This window comes from Ochlerotatus camptorhynchus, unplaced genomic scaffold (assembly GCF_037179485.1).
Source record: "Ochlerotatus camptorhynchus isolate MF236.1 unplaced genomic scaffold, CSIRO-AGI_Acam_v1.1 ptg000577l, whole genome shotgun sequence".
Lineage (NCBI taxonomy): Eukaryota > Metazoa > Arthropoda > Insecta > Diptera > Culicidae > Ochlerotatus > Ochlerotatus camptorhynchus.
The window spans coordinates 3,274,539-3,292,319 of record NW_027041058.1 but is presented as its reverse complement, the minus strand read 5'-3'; the positions used below and the strand labels follow the sequence as shown (position 1 = coordinate 3,292,319).

The 17,781-nt window shown below is 39.7% G+C and overlaps 1 protein-coding gene across 4 annotated transcripts in view; it reads right to left on the bottom strand.

Moving 5' to 3' along the window:
• Nucleotides 1–4,534: 4,534 nt before the first annotated feature.
• The window catches only part of LOC135713680 (uncharacterized), a 57,567-nt gene continuing 44,320 nt past the window's right edge, over nt 4,535–17,781 (bottom strand). For 2 of the 4 annotated variants that reach the window (XM_065236845.1, XM_065236846.1), the window contains 2 exons: nt 15,851–17,734; nt 4,535–7,884 (listed from right to left, as the gene is read on the bottom strand). In XM_065236845.1, the coding sequence (XP_065092917.1) occupies nt 7,094–7,884; nt 15,851–17,734 (2,675 nt within the window). In that variant the 3' untranslated portion in view covers nt 4,535–7,093. Of the gene's footprint in view, nt 7,885–15,846; nt 17,735–17,781 lie in introns of all 4 variants that reach the window. The other 2 variants (XM_065236847.1, XM_065236848.1) reach the window with 2 other exon arrangements.

Genomic DNA, 17,781 nt, shown 5'->3' with positions numbered 1-17,781 from the left:
CTGAATACGACCAGTAACCTGTGCCAAAAAACGTGTAGTCGTTCCTTTTTGCGATCATATTGATCGAATGTGCATTTACCTGTGCAATATTGTTCAGATGATCAATATTAATGAACCTTTCCATAATGCCTCTAACCATTTGAGACATCGCGTTGTACAAAAAAGGCACCATAGAGTTGTCCGTCTGAAATTCGCATAGAAATGGCTCAACTTCGACAGCAACTGATTTGAAGAAAGCTAGTTTAATACCACGTTCAAACTACAGAGTTATAACATGTTATAACGGTTGTCAAATAATTGCAACACAGAAACCACCATCAAGATAGCGCTATAACATGTTATAAATCTGTAGTCAGTACTATTAGCCATCAGCAGCGAGTCATTCAAACAGTTTTTAACATCTTGGTAGGAAGCTGACGTTGGTTCGACTTTTTCTTTCTGGACGCCTTGAATAAATTTTCGTATTTGCAGAGTAATTTCGATTGCCCTCTGAACAGCACCACTATTTTCCAACCATTGGTGACCGCAAAACTTTAACGGAAATATGGTAGATCCAGAAAACATCGTGATTAATGCTCGTCTTGCTGGTACATCTTTGAATATATTGTATATACCTCGCAAATATTTGACAACATTCCAACTGATACTGCGAACACTATCCTTGAATGCATTATGCAAAATATGCAGCCCACAGCTTCCCAGATCTATCAGCTTCTCGCCACCTTCTTGGGCTCATCCATGGACACTTGCAGCATTGAGGTAACTCTAAGACCAGAAGGTCCAGAAGAAACGCGCTCAACTTTTTGGCTCAGCTCTGGTACTCTCTTCGGTCCCAAGCTAATCGATGCACCCCTCGAAACATAGGAAAATCTACGAGCCCCTCATTTTATCTGTCAAACTTTCATAGCGAATCAAAACAAACATAGTGTAGTACTAGAATTTCGAAAGTAATGGGGTACGTTAATCGACTTGCTTGGGACCAATAGGCTAGTCAATTTAAAATCGATAGTTTCGTATTGATTGTTACTTGCAGCAACTTGTTCGAAGAGATACCGGCAAGGGGTTCCATAAACGCAGCGAGTAGATCTGATGCCTGGGATCTTCCCAAAAACTTTGACATCATGTAACGAGTTGCCACCTCGTTTTTCGAATCATCCCAGAATCGGGCATTCAAATCCATTATTTGTTTTTTTGTTGTTGTTTTATTTAGGGATTCGCCAAACCATACAACAACAAAAGCTTTTGCAGTGTTTTTCAGCTCTGCTTTATAGTACGGAGCAATGCCAAACATAGCCAGGTCACGTCCTAGCTGAACCTTAGCAGCGATTTGACTGTCGAAAAGCATTCTTTATATAACAGTCATGTCAACGAGCTCTTTGCCCGATTGCATCAGTTTTTGGGTAAACGAACTAGAAAGTGGGTACCAAAAAGCAAAGTACTAAAATCAATGTGAGGTAGACGCGTTATATAAGGTTATATATTGGATTTGACAACCACAGCATACTCCTGGCAAATTAGTAAAGGACCAACTACACATCAAATTTAAATCGCTGAACATCAGCAAAATTTTGCTGATTTTAGACTTGATGAAAGATCAGCAACCGTTCCAGCAAAATAATGCTGCTGATTTTTTTCAGCAATTCCAACTTCTGTCAAAATGACCACCTTTTACTGAAAATTAGCAATATTTCTTTACTGATCTTTCAGCAATTAACAATTTTGACATTTGGCAGCATTTTGCTGATTAAACCTTACCTACATAATTTTATCTATTTGTAGTTTAAATTTGGTGTGTACACTTACAAAAACAGGAAGGCCTGATTATTTTTCTGAACGAAACGAAAGAGAAAACAGCCAAATGAAACAACACAAAATTTGTGATTTCACCCAAAATACTCAATTCGGCTATTTTGGTTCGTTTCAATTTCAGCGTTTAATTGGCTAGAATAAATCAAAAATATATTTTTTTCCCTGACCTACACGAAAATTCCCTGACATTCCCTGACTTTCCAGATCATAAAAAGAATTCCTTGACATTCCCTGACTTTCCAGGTAGTCGACACCCTGAATAGGATTAATTTTTATGTCATCAAAATTCGGAAGTAATTTTCTCGATATGGTGATTTGAAGTTACGCCCTTTTCAAATGTTAGTCTAGAAATAACCTTTTTTGCTGTCCTACTTAAGCATTCCGCTAACAACCCAATTACATTACTTCACTTCGTTGCACCTCAAGTTGCAGTTCTATCGAGCAAACAGAACATTCAGAAACCATAATCATTCCCGGTTTCTTAAACGCTCATTACAAAAATCGCATGCACCGAATTACCTTGCTTCACGTTTCTAGGAACTATTCCCAGTACATTTTTACCATACTTTATCCGGGCAGCCTCACAAACTTCACAAGGGCACTTTAAATTTGTTCTCGTACTCTTAGAACAGATAAACTTGGATTTATGCATCACCACTTTTCTACTATTTTTTACCGACACTTGACGGCACATATTGAGGACGGATTAAAGGGTGATACGGTCAAAATTTGGTCAATATCAACTTGACGTATTTCTTTCAATTTTGTATTTAAAAAACCTGAACACCCCTCATTTTGAAGGTGTGTGTGTGTAGAATGTTGCTCCTATTTTGATTTTGGAATTCACTCTTCAGTTGTCAAAATGCCGTCCAAGCAAGAAGAGCAGCGTATCAAAATTTTGCTCGCGCATCGCGAAAATCCGAGCTTCTCGCACGCAAAGTTGGCAAAATCGCTAAAAGTTGCCAAATCAACCGTTACAAATGTAATTAAAGTGTTTGGGGAACGTTTGTCGACAGCCAGGAAATCTGGATCGGGGGGAAATCGAAAACCGAAAGCCGCTGAGACGACAAAGAGAGATGCCGGTAGTTTCAAGCGAAACGCTAACCTCTCTCTCCGAGATGCCGCAAATAAGCTGGGTGTATCGTCTACAACCGTGCATCGAGCCAAAAAACGAGCCGGACTATCGACTTACAAGAAGGAAGTGACTCCAAATCGCGATGATAAACAAAGTACGACGGCCAAAGCGCGATCCCGGAGGCTGTACACGACGATGCTGACGAAGTTTGACTGCGTGGTAATGGACGACGAAACCTACGTCAAAGCCGACTACAAGCAGCTTCCGGGACAGGAGTTTTATACGGCAAAAGGAAGCGGAAAGGTAGCAGATGTTTTCAAGCACATGAAACTGTCAAAGTTCGCAAAGAAATATCTGGTTTGGCAAGCCATCTGTACCTGTGGCTTGAAAAGCAGCATTTTCATAGCTTCCGGGACTGTCAACCAAGAAATTTACGTGAAAGAGTGTTTGAATAAACGTCTGCTGCCTTTCCTGAAGAAACACGGTTGTTCCGTACTGTTTTGGCCGGATTTGGCATCTTGCCATTACGGTAAAAAGGCCATGGAGTGGTACGCCGCCAACAACGTGCAGGTGGTTCCCAAGGACAAGAACCCTCCCAACACGCCAGAGCTCCGCCCAATTGAGAAATACTGGGCTATTGTCAAGCGGAACCTAAAGAAGACCAAAAAAACTGCTAAGGGCGAGCAGCAGTTCAAGGCAAACTGGCTTTCTGCGGCGAAGAAGGTGGACAAGGTGGCTGTACAAAATCTGATGGCAGGGGTCAAGCGTAAGGCCCGGCAATTCGGATTTGGAAAAGCGGAAGCCTAACTGAATATTTTTCCTGAATTTTATACTAATTGAACTTGAAAAAGAAATTTAATTTGATTTTTTAAATAAACGATTTCACCGATTTACACGCGTTTTCCCTTGACCAAATTTTGACCGTATCACCCTTTATACCACTCGCGAACATCAATATCACTTAAGTAGTGATCCCGAATCACTTGACGTATTGCACTGGACCGAAGCAATTTTGGTCGTTGAATATTTCGCTGCACAGCCTGCTCAAGCTGAACAGGCAATTCGAGGATGTCTTGAATTTTGACAATTTTCACATCGATGCAAATGAGGTTGCTAGGGCAATAAGGAAACTGAAATAATCACTATTGTCGTTTTCGTTTTTACTACACTACACCGGTGTAGTGTAAGCAGCAATAAGTGCGAGTCATTGACAGTTCATCATCATTTGTTTGTAAACAAAGGTGCAACCGATAGCTACACCACTAATTTTTTCGGTGTTCGGCAGTGTAGCACCGGTGTAGCTACACCGCAAAAACGAAAACGACATATCTGTTCGACCGGACGGCATTCCTTGCTTCCTGCTCTCCTTGCGCTACTGGCACGAATTACCCGACGATAAGAACGTGATCAAGTTGGTGTTCTGCGTGCTAGACAGGTGATCTCCATGTGGCTTTGTTGATATCTTTGAGTGGAAATACAGTGCTTGGGATTTACATTCCATGGAATGGAATGGATAGGAGTTGCCTAGAAGTACATCCCATGCAATACTGTTTTATTTTTCATCATGAAAGAATCTGTTTTAATAAACCGCAAAGTGAGAAATTTTTCGTGGAACAAGGATGGTCATCAATGCCAAATGAAAAACAAACATAATTTTTCAAATACTTTGTATTACGATTCATACATTACTCTAGTATCGTGTTAATATTATCATAGTCGATATCAGTTAATGATTAAAATAATCATACCACTTGCTAGACCCACATGACACACGGACATTCCTTCGGGAGCAGAGTCTAGGCTCTACCCCCTCCACGCGTTTTTCCCTCTCCATAAAACACAACTCGTTTACAGTTCGCTTCCCTACAGTAGTTACTCAACATTAAATACATACCTACTCTACTAGCTTAGACTTGCGTGGGTGGAGGGGCGAAACGATCCAATTAAGTAAAAGGAAGAAACATTTGACTCATCTTCTGATTTGATTTTCCATTTATCATACAAAAACTACACGGTACCTGGAACAAATTTTCTACAAACGAAACGATCGCGAGTAAACGGGACAATCCTAACCGATTTCTGAACAGAATGCGACGACGTTTCTTCCGTGGACAAAAAAAAAAGAAATCATTTTGTACAAGCTTCGAAAAAACCGAGAGACGATACCCTAACACTTTGAATGAATTCATATATCCTACCGGAAATCCCCAAACCGCCCCTGAAAGAGGAGGGTGCAGGGACCGATCGTTGTTGCTACTATTAAATATGCTAAATATGCTAAACTGGAGTAGTGTGTTTATGTGTGTGTGTGTTTGTATGTGTATTGTTTTGTCTGTTTGGTAGATGTAATACTAATTGATAGTTGAAATTTGATTCTAAACGACGATAACGTTTATCTTTGCTTGCTTGCTTGTGTTTTTTCACATTCAGCAATATTTCTAGGTTAGTTTTTTTTCTATGTTGCTTAAAAACGACTTGATAGTTTAAATGCGTTGCTTCCTGGCTGGATAGCAGTTCAAACGTCGGAGAGTTGGTTGGTAATAAATAATCGTAAGTCAAGAAATGCTAAACACTGCTGTTTTTTTTTACACTGTTGTTCATGCAAGGATATAGGTAAAATGTGGTTGGATAGAACACTCACTGCTGTTTGGCTATATCGGTTTTCTTGATCGAAAAGGAGTAGGATTTTTTTTTCAGTTGCACTACTTTGAAGCATTTTCGTAAATTGTAATATTTGTCTTGTATAATTTACTTTCTCCAAGCAGTCGATTATTAGCGATTTTGTCAACTTTCTATATACTTTATTTGTTAAATCATTTATTGTGCTAAATACCTTCCAGCACAAGACCTAAGTTGGCATTTTTATATAAACATCTTTTTATAAAAAAAAATCTATAAACAGCGGTAAATAAAACTCACATACAGACAACTGAAAATCAACAAAAATAGATTGCACTGTTTCGAGATAGGACGACTTTCTCGTGGATTTTTCTCATATTTATCTACTTATTTGAAGCCACAATCAACTGATTTGACAACATAAGTCTGATTGATTGATTGAATTTCGAATGACTAAGTTTTTTTTTACGAATGAAGAAATGCAAAATTAGTTTTGACATTGCTTGACCAAATTGGAATGTGAACGCGGATGAAATTTGAAAAAAAAGATAGTTTTTCAGAACTTATAAGGAATTCAACCATTAGCTTCAAGAATTCACTCTTCGATCCATCACCATTTACTGGGGGGTTAGCCTAAACGAGTGACCGTTCGAATGATATTAGCCTTCTCACGACACTCAATTCGCAGATTAACCCTCTACAAGTACGTGTTCTTCTGGATTTGTATGACAAAATCAGACCAAATATATATCCAAAAAAATTATTATCATGAACATTCACATGCATGATCTGTAAAAAGCAGATAAATATCATTAGTTTCATGACCAGAAAAGATAAATATAATCAATTCAAATCGAAACAAAATGAAAACTTCTCTCAGTGTAACTGACGGTATCGTACAAGGGGTTCGCCGACGGCGAATAACGATCCAACTCTGACCAGTCTCCCCCCAAATAATGATTCATAACCTAAGAAGTACTCCGAAATCCGGTCAAGCATTCCAAATCACCAATTCGAATGACACCCCCTAGCAAATAATTCATTCAGTAACCGTATTTCTTGTTTTTTCTCTTAAGTTCACTACTGGTAGAATTACTGTTTAAGGTAAAATGCTCAATCTTGTTTGTAGGCTACTACTGTAGTAGTTAGTAGTTGATGTCCTCCGATCAATGCAATGCAGTGGTTTAGTCAGTGATATTTCTATTACCAATCGCTACGCGCCGCTACTTTGAAGCTAGTTTCGAAATTTTCTTCCGTTATGTTTCAGTTTGCATTTTAATTCAGTTTAGGAACGTGTGGTTTATTCATAAAAAAAATTAGAAATAAATTTCTACGAAAAATAAAACCTAATTCACTTGGAAAGTTTCAATTATAAAAAAAATAGAGAGCATCTTACACATTCAGCTGTATCTATATGCATTCTGGGTTAATGTTTTACTCAGTAAACATTTCATTTCACTTTGATCATAAAAGGAACAGGAAGAAGTTGAAAGATTTTCTCAAAAATAAAATGAGAACTATCAGCCGTGCAGAGAGCAGATATTCCTGTAGATTCTGCGTTTTTTTTTTCTTTTAGCTATCGCACAATTCCTACTGCCACTGTCCGACACCGGGTTGACTAGGATACGGGGGATAGTTGTAGTTGGAAGGTGGCGGCGGCGGAGGGTACGAGTGGTACTGGGAGTCGCCGGGCGAATAGGGAGCACCCGTCGCTGGATAGTAGGGATATGACGGAGGTGGATAGTAGCCTTGGGCTTGATAACCCTGCGCTTGGTAGGGATACTGATAGGGATTGGTGCCGTTTTCGGGGATGTAGGTCGGCGGGGTTTCAAAATTATTGGCTGCTGGGGTGCCGCTGGCATTGGCCACGGGAGCAGCACTTTCCGGGCGATGGAAAGCTGACCCATTGGAACTTACCGCCTGGGTAGTGGTGGGTGTACCGCTCGGGGCCGTACTGGTGTAGGAGGAGTAAGGAGTGAAAGTGGGAGGACCAGCCGAAGCTGGCTGCTGTTGGTAGCTGGGAACCGTATCCGCTGCATTAGCACCAACCGTCGGAGTTGTAGTTTGGTAATTTTGCGACTGCGACGGATGCTGATGGTGCTGGTTTTGCGTATGTGTTGTTGCTGATACCGCTGGTTGTGGCGGAGGAACGTAGCTGTGAGACGAAGATCCACGGGAATGGCTTCTTACCTGGTGATGCTGGGATGTCACCTGCGGCGTCGCTGTAGATTGCTGTTGATGGTAATAGCTAGATGAATCGGTTGGAACCGTTGACGAGGACATGACGGTGGTAGCCGTTGATACCGATGCCGGTGGCGATTGGTAGTAGTTGGAACGATTCACAGATGTATTTGTGCTGTTACTAGATGCGTACGATGAACCTGGACACACACAAAGACAGGACATTTGAATGGTTTTGATACCCTGCAGACCATTGAACGCGACTACACCCATGGTCAAAAGATGTCATGCTATTGAAGCGGTTAGCATTAGGCATAAGTTAGTGGAAACCATAATTTCTAAAACCAAAGATGTTATTTGAAACTGAAATTAATACTAATGAACTACGTCAATTACCATCACATCCACATAACAAAGAATAGAAAACACGAACATACTTTATGCTAGAACTTCTATATTGCAAAAGGCAAACTACAGTAGGCGGGCCATGTAGAAAGGATGCCAGAAAAAACAAGCTTAAACCATATTCAGCAGAGACCACGGAGGACAAACCCCGGTGGCTTTCTGCAGCGGTACACGACTCGGTGTTTTAGGCTAAAACATATTCGGAAAGTCTTACGAAAAATGTGCATATTAGGCTACGAGCAGTTTGGCAACTTTTGGCTTTTCATGGAAATCTTGACTTATTACGAATGGTTATTGCTGGCATCCAAATAGGGACGATTCTCTCTTTCAACTTGAACTGATCGGTTCTATAACTCAACCCTCCCCTGACTGCCCAATACACCGTTTGAGTGAATGATTTAGATTAATTGGTGCTGAAAAGAGTTGGTGAAACAATAACAGGGTGGCCAGTGAATTTTCATTTTTAAATACCGAATTTTTATCGGTTTTCCAGATTCGAATCTCAAAATTTTTCCTGTTGTTGATGTTCAGTCAAACAAACGAATATACAGTATTGATTGCAATAAAACGTTATTTTCGAGGTACTTAATTAGAATCAATTTTAATAACTTTTTTAGACTCGAGTCCTCTTATGATTTTAAAGCGGCAAAATTTACAAAGTACCAGAATCAATGTTTTTTTTTAAGGTCGCTTTGCCGAACGCTATTGAACAGAATGGGTCATTATACCGAGTTTTAGAGGGAGAGATTAAATTCAGAAATTGTTTTAGAAACCTTGAACTTGATACAAAGATCTCGGAGCAAGAAAATGTTTTAACGCATCGTAAACTGAACTAACAGAAATCCTAAAAAAAATTATAGGAAGATTTCAAAGATTCTGAGTTTTTGACATTTCAAGCTGAACATTGCATTAGGTGCTAAGTAACATTGACACATTGTCTTCGTCGAATTTCTCTTTGCATCCTCACGGCCATGTTAAGACATTCCCTGCTATTTTCAGCTCACAGATCGATGAAAGAAGCTATTATCTATCTTCATGACATGACATGACACAAGACAAGAAATGGTTCTATACCCAAGTTATTAACGAAAGAGAAAGTCGATGAAGAGAATCGACCAATGTTACTTAGGACCTAATGCAATGTTCAGCTTGATTTGTTTAGACTCTAAGAATCAGTGATGGGAAACTGAACCAACCGGTGCGCAGCGTGTGCTGGTTCGAGTTTGAAAAATACTCCTTTGTTTATGTAAGCGTGTACCCTGGTTCGGTTGAGTTTTCGTGTACCCTGTGTTCTAAATCAAAACCGACAAAAAGTGCTAGAATTTTTGTTTTGGTTCACCAGATCTGAACCACGTGCATGGTTCAATTCTATGGAACCAAAACCGGGTAAACCGTTCTTGGTTCAGGCCATTGGCGAGAATTAAATAGATTCTTCTTCTTCTTCTTATTCGCATTTCAAGCTTATTGCTTAGTGCATATTAGCTTATTGCGTGATCTCAACTTAGTGTCAATGCACTTCCACATTTAACAATTGATAGTTTTCGATGCCAATACCAATGCATGAATTTGTATATTGTATGGCAAGCACAATAATACTCTATGCCCAGGGAAGTCGAGAAAATTTCCAACCCGAAAGATTCCCTCGACCGGACCGGGAATCGAACCCGCCGCCTCCGGCTTGGTAATACCTTGCCTTTACTGACTAGGCTATGAGACCAGCTAAGAACTAAATAGCACTGCTCCCAAACCGACGAGTAAAATATTTATGCAAAGCGACAGTTGTTCTTAAAACCTTGTCACATATGTTGATTGACAATATTGAAGGAAAGGGAATTCATTTTGAAGTCTGACAAATACCCGTTAATATAGGTGTTTTGGAATCGGGATGAAGCCTAGAGTTCGGAAATCGATGACCGATGCCATCTTGAAATCCAATATGGCGGCTTCCAGTTATTAAAAAACTCGTAACTCGCGATGATGTATAGAGACTGGAAATCGATGTCTGACGCCATCTTAAAATCCAAGATGGCGACTTTTGGTTGCAGGAAAACTAAGAAATACAGTCAAACACCCTTCAAATATTGGTATTTTCGGAATCGGGGTGCCGTCTAGAGACAGTAAATCGATGCCTGACGCCATCACAATTCCAAAAATACCCATATTGAAAAGGTACTTGACAGTATTTCCAGTTTTGCTATATCCGGTATATATAATCTATTTCCGGTCTCTAGACGTCATCCCGATTCCAAAAATTCCCATATTGAAGGGTATTTGACAGTATTGCCCAGTTATAGAAACCGGAAGCTACCATCTTGAATTTCAAGCTGGCGTCAGACATCGATTTGCGGTTTCTAGTCGTCACCCCGATTCCAAAAATACCCATATTGAAGGGTTTTTGACTGTATTTACGAGTTTTTTCATAACCGGAAGCCGCCATGTTGAATTTCAAGTTGGAGTTGGTCATCATTTCCAGTCTCTTTACGCCACTCCGATTCTGGATACACCCACATTTTATAATACTTCATTTGAATTACCAGTTTTTGTGTATTCAAAAACCGCCATTTCGACTTGACATTGCATAAATTTCAGGGCTGGTAGTGAGTATGTGATTTAATAGTAGTGACTTTAGTGACTAAAATAACGAATATAGTGACCAAATAGTGACTTTTAAACAATAAAAAAGTGACCAATAGTGACATTTATTGGTCAGAAAGATATGGTTTCAATCTTCCATTGATTTCGATTGCCACTCAGAGAAATTTTATAAACTCACAAACCCGCATTTTTCCTGTTTCTAAAAACTAAAACAAACGGTTTATGGATCCCATTATCCTCAAAAAATAAATATGAATTGAATAAACATTTTTTAAACAAACTATTTACTAAGTTGATATTAGGATCGAAAGCACACATTGTTGATTAGATCGCAAAATTGAGGCACAGAGAAAAATGTTCAAATTCAAAGATTTAGACAAATTTTGAGAATTTTATTAAGACAGTCAATTTTAAATATCTAGGATATTGATGAAGCGATGCGATAAGCGATTAGTTTTTTTAATTTAAGAAAACGTTCTATTTGTAGCCGCTATAACGAACTGGTCGTCTCCATTCCTTCCAAGAAGAGAATCTTCTGTAACACAAGGACGCAAATTAATAACTGTGGGACATAGACAAATTTTCTAGATCGCAGTCTTCAAAAACCTCTCATTTCTGTGGAACGAAGAAAGTTATCCCAGATGGAAAAATCACGGACATAAAACAAAATTTGAATGCGTCTAGGTCTAAAAATCTCGATCGTGAAAAATTAGGGATTTAGGGATGCATTTTAGAGTTTTGGACAAAGGGGTAAGTCACTCAGCACATTGCGCCGAAATTAGATTCGGCACAGCTTGAGCACATCCATCGGCACATCTTCGGCACAATTTCGTAGGCATTGGATCATTTTGAATAAAATGGGATCACTGCTAGACAACTGTCATTGAAGTTGTTCACAACATTATGTAATTGAATATACCAGAGGAACTCAGACCAGCAGTTAAAATATAGATCTAAATACGAAATGTAGGTTCTAGAGTGGGCGCAAGAGACAGAGGCAGTTAATCAGACCTCATTAATACCCTTAATTCAAATAATGCTGCAACTCACACCAAACAAACTACGGAAGTCTATTCATCATCCTCTATAGTCGATCTTGAACCATGTTCCCCACCGGTTCCAACTCTTTCCGGCCGCTAATAGACCGTTGCTTTTCACATCACGAAAGGCTAGGTTTCTGTTCTGCCTTTGAGGGCATTATAAAACCCTAAAACACAGAACTTTTATTATCCTATGAACACAAAACACCAAAATTTCGCACACCCGCCACTTCCCGCGTCATCCTCAATCCGATTTATCCCTGCGATTTCAAACAAAACATTCAAGGTGTCAGAAATGCCGGGTTGCCGGGATGGGTATTTTACAAACAATCGAAGCTTGCTCTACGACCGGCACAATCGGCACACCTGTGGCACACTGACAAAAAAGATGACCCAGGATTGGTGTGCGGAGTGACCTACCCCTTGGTTTTGGACCATTTTTTTTTTGGACCTAAAAATTCGAGATCTTTAACACAACCAAATTGAGAAAATTGCAACCTGCGAAACCTCTTACAATTTGTGAAAGGTCTATAACCAATTCGAGATCAAACAAATAAAAATATTAGTGATTGCATCAAAATCAATATTACAGTTAACAGTCCGTCAGAATTTACACGCATTTTTAATGAATCTTTCTAACACACTTTTTTTACCAAATCAATCTGTGATTTGATGTGAGTTTTTGAAGTATTTTTTTTTACTCTCAACATCGGTAGTAAAAAAGTGACTTTAGTGACTAAATTTTAAGGAATAGTGACTTTAGTGACCTTTTGATGAAAAAAGAGACTTTTTGGTGACTGGCTTGAAAATAGTGACCAAGTCACTAAAAAGTGACCTGCTACCAGCCCTGAAATTTACACATCAAATACAAATTCTGTTTATTTAACTGCCATGACTGGCAATTCAGAATAATGCGCACCACGCACATACACTACAATAGCACCGGATCTGAATTCAGAATATCATCCTTGTGAACACGAAACACGGTACTCGAAAACCAGAACGGTGAACAAGGTGCGGCTTTGCTTGCCCATCACTGCTTAGAATATGACAATTTTTCGAGGTTGGTGACTTATAAAAATATATCCTAGATTTAGAAGAAAAAAACAGGGTTGGATTTTTTTCCAACAATATTGGACTGAGAAATATACTCAAAATGCGACATTTAAAAAAAAAATTCGGAGATCCAAGGTTTTAAAAAATATATAGATCCTGGAAAATTTAGAAGGCTTGGGAAAATGTTCAGGGTTCTAATAATCGTAGAAAGATTCAACGGAGCTCTGACAAGACTCCCACATTAATTCTGAGATTAAGTCCTGATAAGTTGGGAGGACAATTTCTATGTTATTCTGAGGAGAATTGTATGGAGATTGTGAGGTATAAACAGACTTCAAAGGGTTTTCTGAGGATCACTTTAAAAGATTACTGATATTGATTGATTCACCTCTAATTTTTGAAGAACTGATCAAGATAAAAAGCAGTTAAGATCGATAGAGGTTGTGGTAGCGGAGTGAATCTGCTAGCCCCTCGTTATGGTAACGGTGGATGGTAGAGACAGGAGGTAAGGAAGACAGAGAGTGAATGGCTATCAAAGAGAGAGTACACGTCGGTCTGAAGATTATTAATAAAGCTGAAGTTTGATAAGTCTAATTATCGTAATTTATTCTAATACGGGTCCGAAGTACTACAGAGGTTATAAAAGAATGTTTTTCACGTTTATGCCAAATGTCCATTATTTCAAACGACAGGTATGCCAGAAGGGCATTCCAATTTTTATGGGGAAAAACGTACACTCATAAAATATATCACATAACCAGTGGAAAATATCCATGTGAATTTCACATTACTTTCATGTGATCCCATAATTGGAAATTGCACCACCAAATCACATAAACGCTATGGGTCCAATGAAATCTATATAGAATTTCTTATGCTATGTGATATTCAGATAAAAATCATTATTTTTTGTTAAAGGAAAAATATTATGTGCGTTCCTAATAGAAACTAATTAAAACATTTTTCAGTGTACATTTTTCGGAGAAAAGTCGTACAATCACCTTCCGCTTAGAAAAAATAAAGCTAACAGGTTTTTGACTGTCTTAAAATACATGCAAAATCCACGATTTCTGAAAAGAAATCTGCGACTTCAAATACTAATCCACAACAAATAAAAAACTGTTTTCATTGCTTAAAAATACAATTTGTATTACTAGCACATGGTATTTCAAGCTTATTGCTTATGGCATATCAGTTGTTTGCCTGCTCTTAACTTAGTGTCCTTTTAAGCACTTCCACAATTTAATTGAGAGCTTTCTATTCCTGTACCATCATATGCTCAAGAAAATCGAGAAATTCTCCAACCCAAAAAAATAATAGGCCGGACGGGAATTGAACCCAGCCGCCTCCAGCAAGGACTTGCTTGGGAGCTAATGGAGTATCGCTTGTAAACTTTGAAAAAAAAATTAAAAATCTTCAGTTATTTATGTTATTGCCGCCTTTATCCCCCTCAAATCCCCCAGCTAAAATGTTACTTCAATTTCATTAAATAAATTCGCGCCATGAAAATTAATTCCGCAAATTTTGTCATAGCCCATCAGTCTCTTCGCGATTTTCGCGATATAATTTGATGTTCATATTTTGGGTTGGGTTTTGGAAGCTGTTCATTTCTAATTCTTAATTTTTCTATACCCGGATTTTTTCCAAATCCTGCATCTCAATTTATTATTTTTTAAGTATTGTTTTCAAAACTCAAAGAAAATCATTAGTCACATTATAAATGTCTTCGTTTAGAATCTTTAGAATCTTTGTTAGGCTAGAGCCTCTAGAATCATGATATTTTTTAGAATCATGATATTTTTTCGAAGAAATTGAACATTCTTTTTAATTTGAGATACACTGGAGTCGCTTTTTACGCGGGTGATACGTCCCGCGTAAAAAAAAACCGCGTAAAAAAAACCGCGTAAATTCCGGAATCCGCGTAAAAAAAACCGCGTAAATTCCGAAATCCGCGTAAAAAAAAACCGCGTAAAAAAAGACCGTGTAAGAAAAAACTGCGTAAAAAGCGATATATCGCGTCAATTCTGAAATCCGCGTAAAAAAAAACCAAAATCCGCGTAAAAAAAAATCGCGTAAATTCCGGAATCCGCGTAAAAAAAAACCGCGTAAATTCCGAAATCCGCGTAAAAAAAAACCGTGTAAAAAAAAAACCGCGTAAAAGCGACTCCAGTGTATTGAATTTTTACCATGTTCGAAAATCTTTGAAATGGCTCCAAGTGCGAGATGTTGCTATGTCTGAAATCTTATTAATATGTCAAAGCCCGTGATTTTGTTTTTGAATCCGGGATCTCGATGTGAAAGTTTGTTTTACACTGGGCCTTGAATTTTGTTTCCATATTCCAAGATTTTTTTCCATGATTAATGCTTCCAAGTTCAAGATCCGATACATTTTAAATGACCCGCAGCATTGTTTTTTAAAGACTGAGATCCCTCAAAATTATAAAATAAATTTCATGAGTACGAAACCTTGCAAATCTTTGTGGTTTAGAATAATAAAAATAATAATAATCCCGGAAGTCGTCAAAACTCAATCGATCTAAAATCATAGTATTTAAACCTAGACAAACTTCAAAATTTTCTTAAGTACGAACCCTAGTGAGATGCACCGTCTGTGGAGACAGTTGCAAAAAAGAAGTACGAAACCTTTAAACTGAAATACGTCCCAGAACCTTGAAGAAATAGTTCATGTCTTGGATTTCTAAAACTTTTTTCTAGTCCAAAGAACCTTTCTCTAGATTTAAATTGTTCAAGTCTTAGCCATCTTTAAAAAAATCATTGTTTCACTTTCCTACACGATTGGTTATATCATTATAGATTGTAATGCAATCATGAATAAGAATTGAGAAATATTTCCCTGATTTTAATGATTTAATGATTTAATGTGGAATTCCCAGCGATTCCATGATTTTCCAGATTATTCCAGGTAGTCGACACCCTGTTTAAAGAAGTTTCTAGACAGTGAAAGTAGAAGGTACTGTTAATTTTCAGGCAACCAAGCACTATGCAAGTATCGACGCAAATCAACCCAGAAAAAGCAATCAATAATAGAACAAAAATCGATCCTACTCACCACCGTAGGCCGACGAAACCGGTGCCGGCAATCCGCCGTACGGTTGCTGTCCCATCGCCACACCATCGTACATCGCCGATCCGGCTGCAGCTGGTGCTGGTGTCGGACCTGCGGAAGCCATCATGGTCGGTGGCACTGGTTGATGCATTGGTAGTTGTTGTTGTTGTTGTTGTTGTGAATACTGATCGTAATAGCCAGCGTTTCCCGCGTGGGAACCCGAACCGGCGTTAAGCTGCTGTGCTTGTGGAACTGGAGTAGGCGTTCCACTGAGGGAGCTGCTGTTACTATTTTGATTGTGGTTCATGACCGCAGGGGATGGGGAAGGGGATGACGATGCTGAGGAGCACGACACAGGAAGGTAGGGCGAGGGATTGTTGCGTTTGTTGAGCGCCTTCTTGGCCGCGTTGTAGTCGTTCTTCGGCTGTTTAGGCGGCTTTTTGGAGGCGGATTTCTTCCCGGAAGCGGTCGGCTTCGGTTGAAACTCCATGAAGTTGTCGGTGGGCGTCGGAGAGCGGGTAATGTTGCTGAGGGAGGTTTGGAATTCGCTCTGGTTTTGGTTGTTGATGAGGGCAGAGGTGGTTTTCTCCAGAAAATTGAGACTGGATTCGTACTGGGAAGGTGGTGGGGGAGGAGGAACATGCGACTGTTGACCGTAGAATGTTGAAGATGGATTGCTGCTGGTGTAGGGGTTCCACGTGGATGGTTGTGTCGGTTGTTGGTGTTTGTGTGGTCCATAGGTAGACGAATGCATATGTTGCGGTTGATGCAGGATGGGACTCTTGCCGGTGGCAGTGTTCGGATTTGGCACACCAAAGGGCGATTGTTGATGCGGCTGAGGAGGATAGCCGGATGATTGGTGAAACTGTTGTTGCTGAGGAGATGTTACGATTTGCTGGGGTGATTGTTGCGGATTTGGAGGCATTTGACGACCACTCATTGCTGGGAAGGGTTGTGCTTGATCTTGACTTGCTGGTGATAATGGTACTTGCGGCGCAGGAACATTGCCTGGACTTTGAGATTTCATTGAAACAACAGGTGCACTATTGGGTGCTTGCTCTTCCGGAATCGACTTGGTAGGAGTCGTCACAGTAGCAGGTTCTGGAGCTTTGCCGGCTTTGTGCCTGTAGTTCTTAAGTGAAGAAGGAGGAACTTTGGATTTCCTCTCAACGAGATTCGGTTTGTACACGACCTTCTCCCGCAAGGGTGGAATTTCATCGTCTATTGTTACCGTAGCAGGTGGCGTTTGCTGTTGCCGCTGCTTAGTTTGTTTAGGAACATTAGTACGACCTTCTTGTGCTTGCGGTGCCATAGAGTATGCCGACTGGATCATAGGGAATTTTGTAGCTTTATCTTTGGAAGGTCCCGACGAAGCATTCGTGAATGCAGGGATATTCAACAGGGAAACAGTACCTCCCTTACCACCCACTAAACCATCTCTTATCTCGCCCTCTTCCAGTTCATCGCTCTTCATATCGCAATCTAAAATTTCCCCCTTCTCAGGATAGTCGTCCACGGTCATGGGCTCTTTATCATCCGGATCAAGTGGAACTATGCTGGAATCCGACTTATCCTCATCGTCCGAATTGGACGGTATGCTCAGGGAATTGCCTTCATCCTTCGAAGTACCGGTAGAAGCCTTCGTAGCAGTCGACGTAACACTCGCCCTACGTCCGGCTGCCGTTGCAGAAACCGGAATGTTAGCACCCTTGCCAGCAGCTGCAGCATCCTTACTTTGACCGACCTTGAAAGCAGTCCGGATGGCAATGATCTTGCCCGTTTCCAGTTGCATGTAGATTCCTTTAGGTGATTTCAGTACCATCACCTTCTGACCTGCCTTCAGGACGATGTTGGATTTGTCCGCGGAACTAGTCGGAATGACCACATCTGTCAAAAGAACGTAAATGTTAATTACAAGATATTTAACCGACATA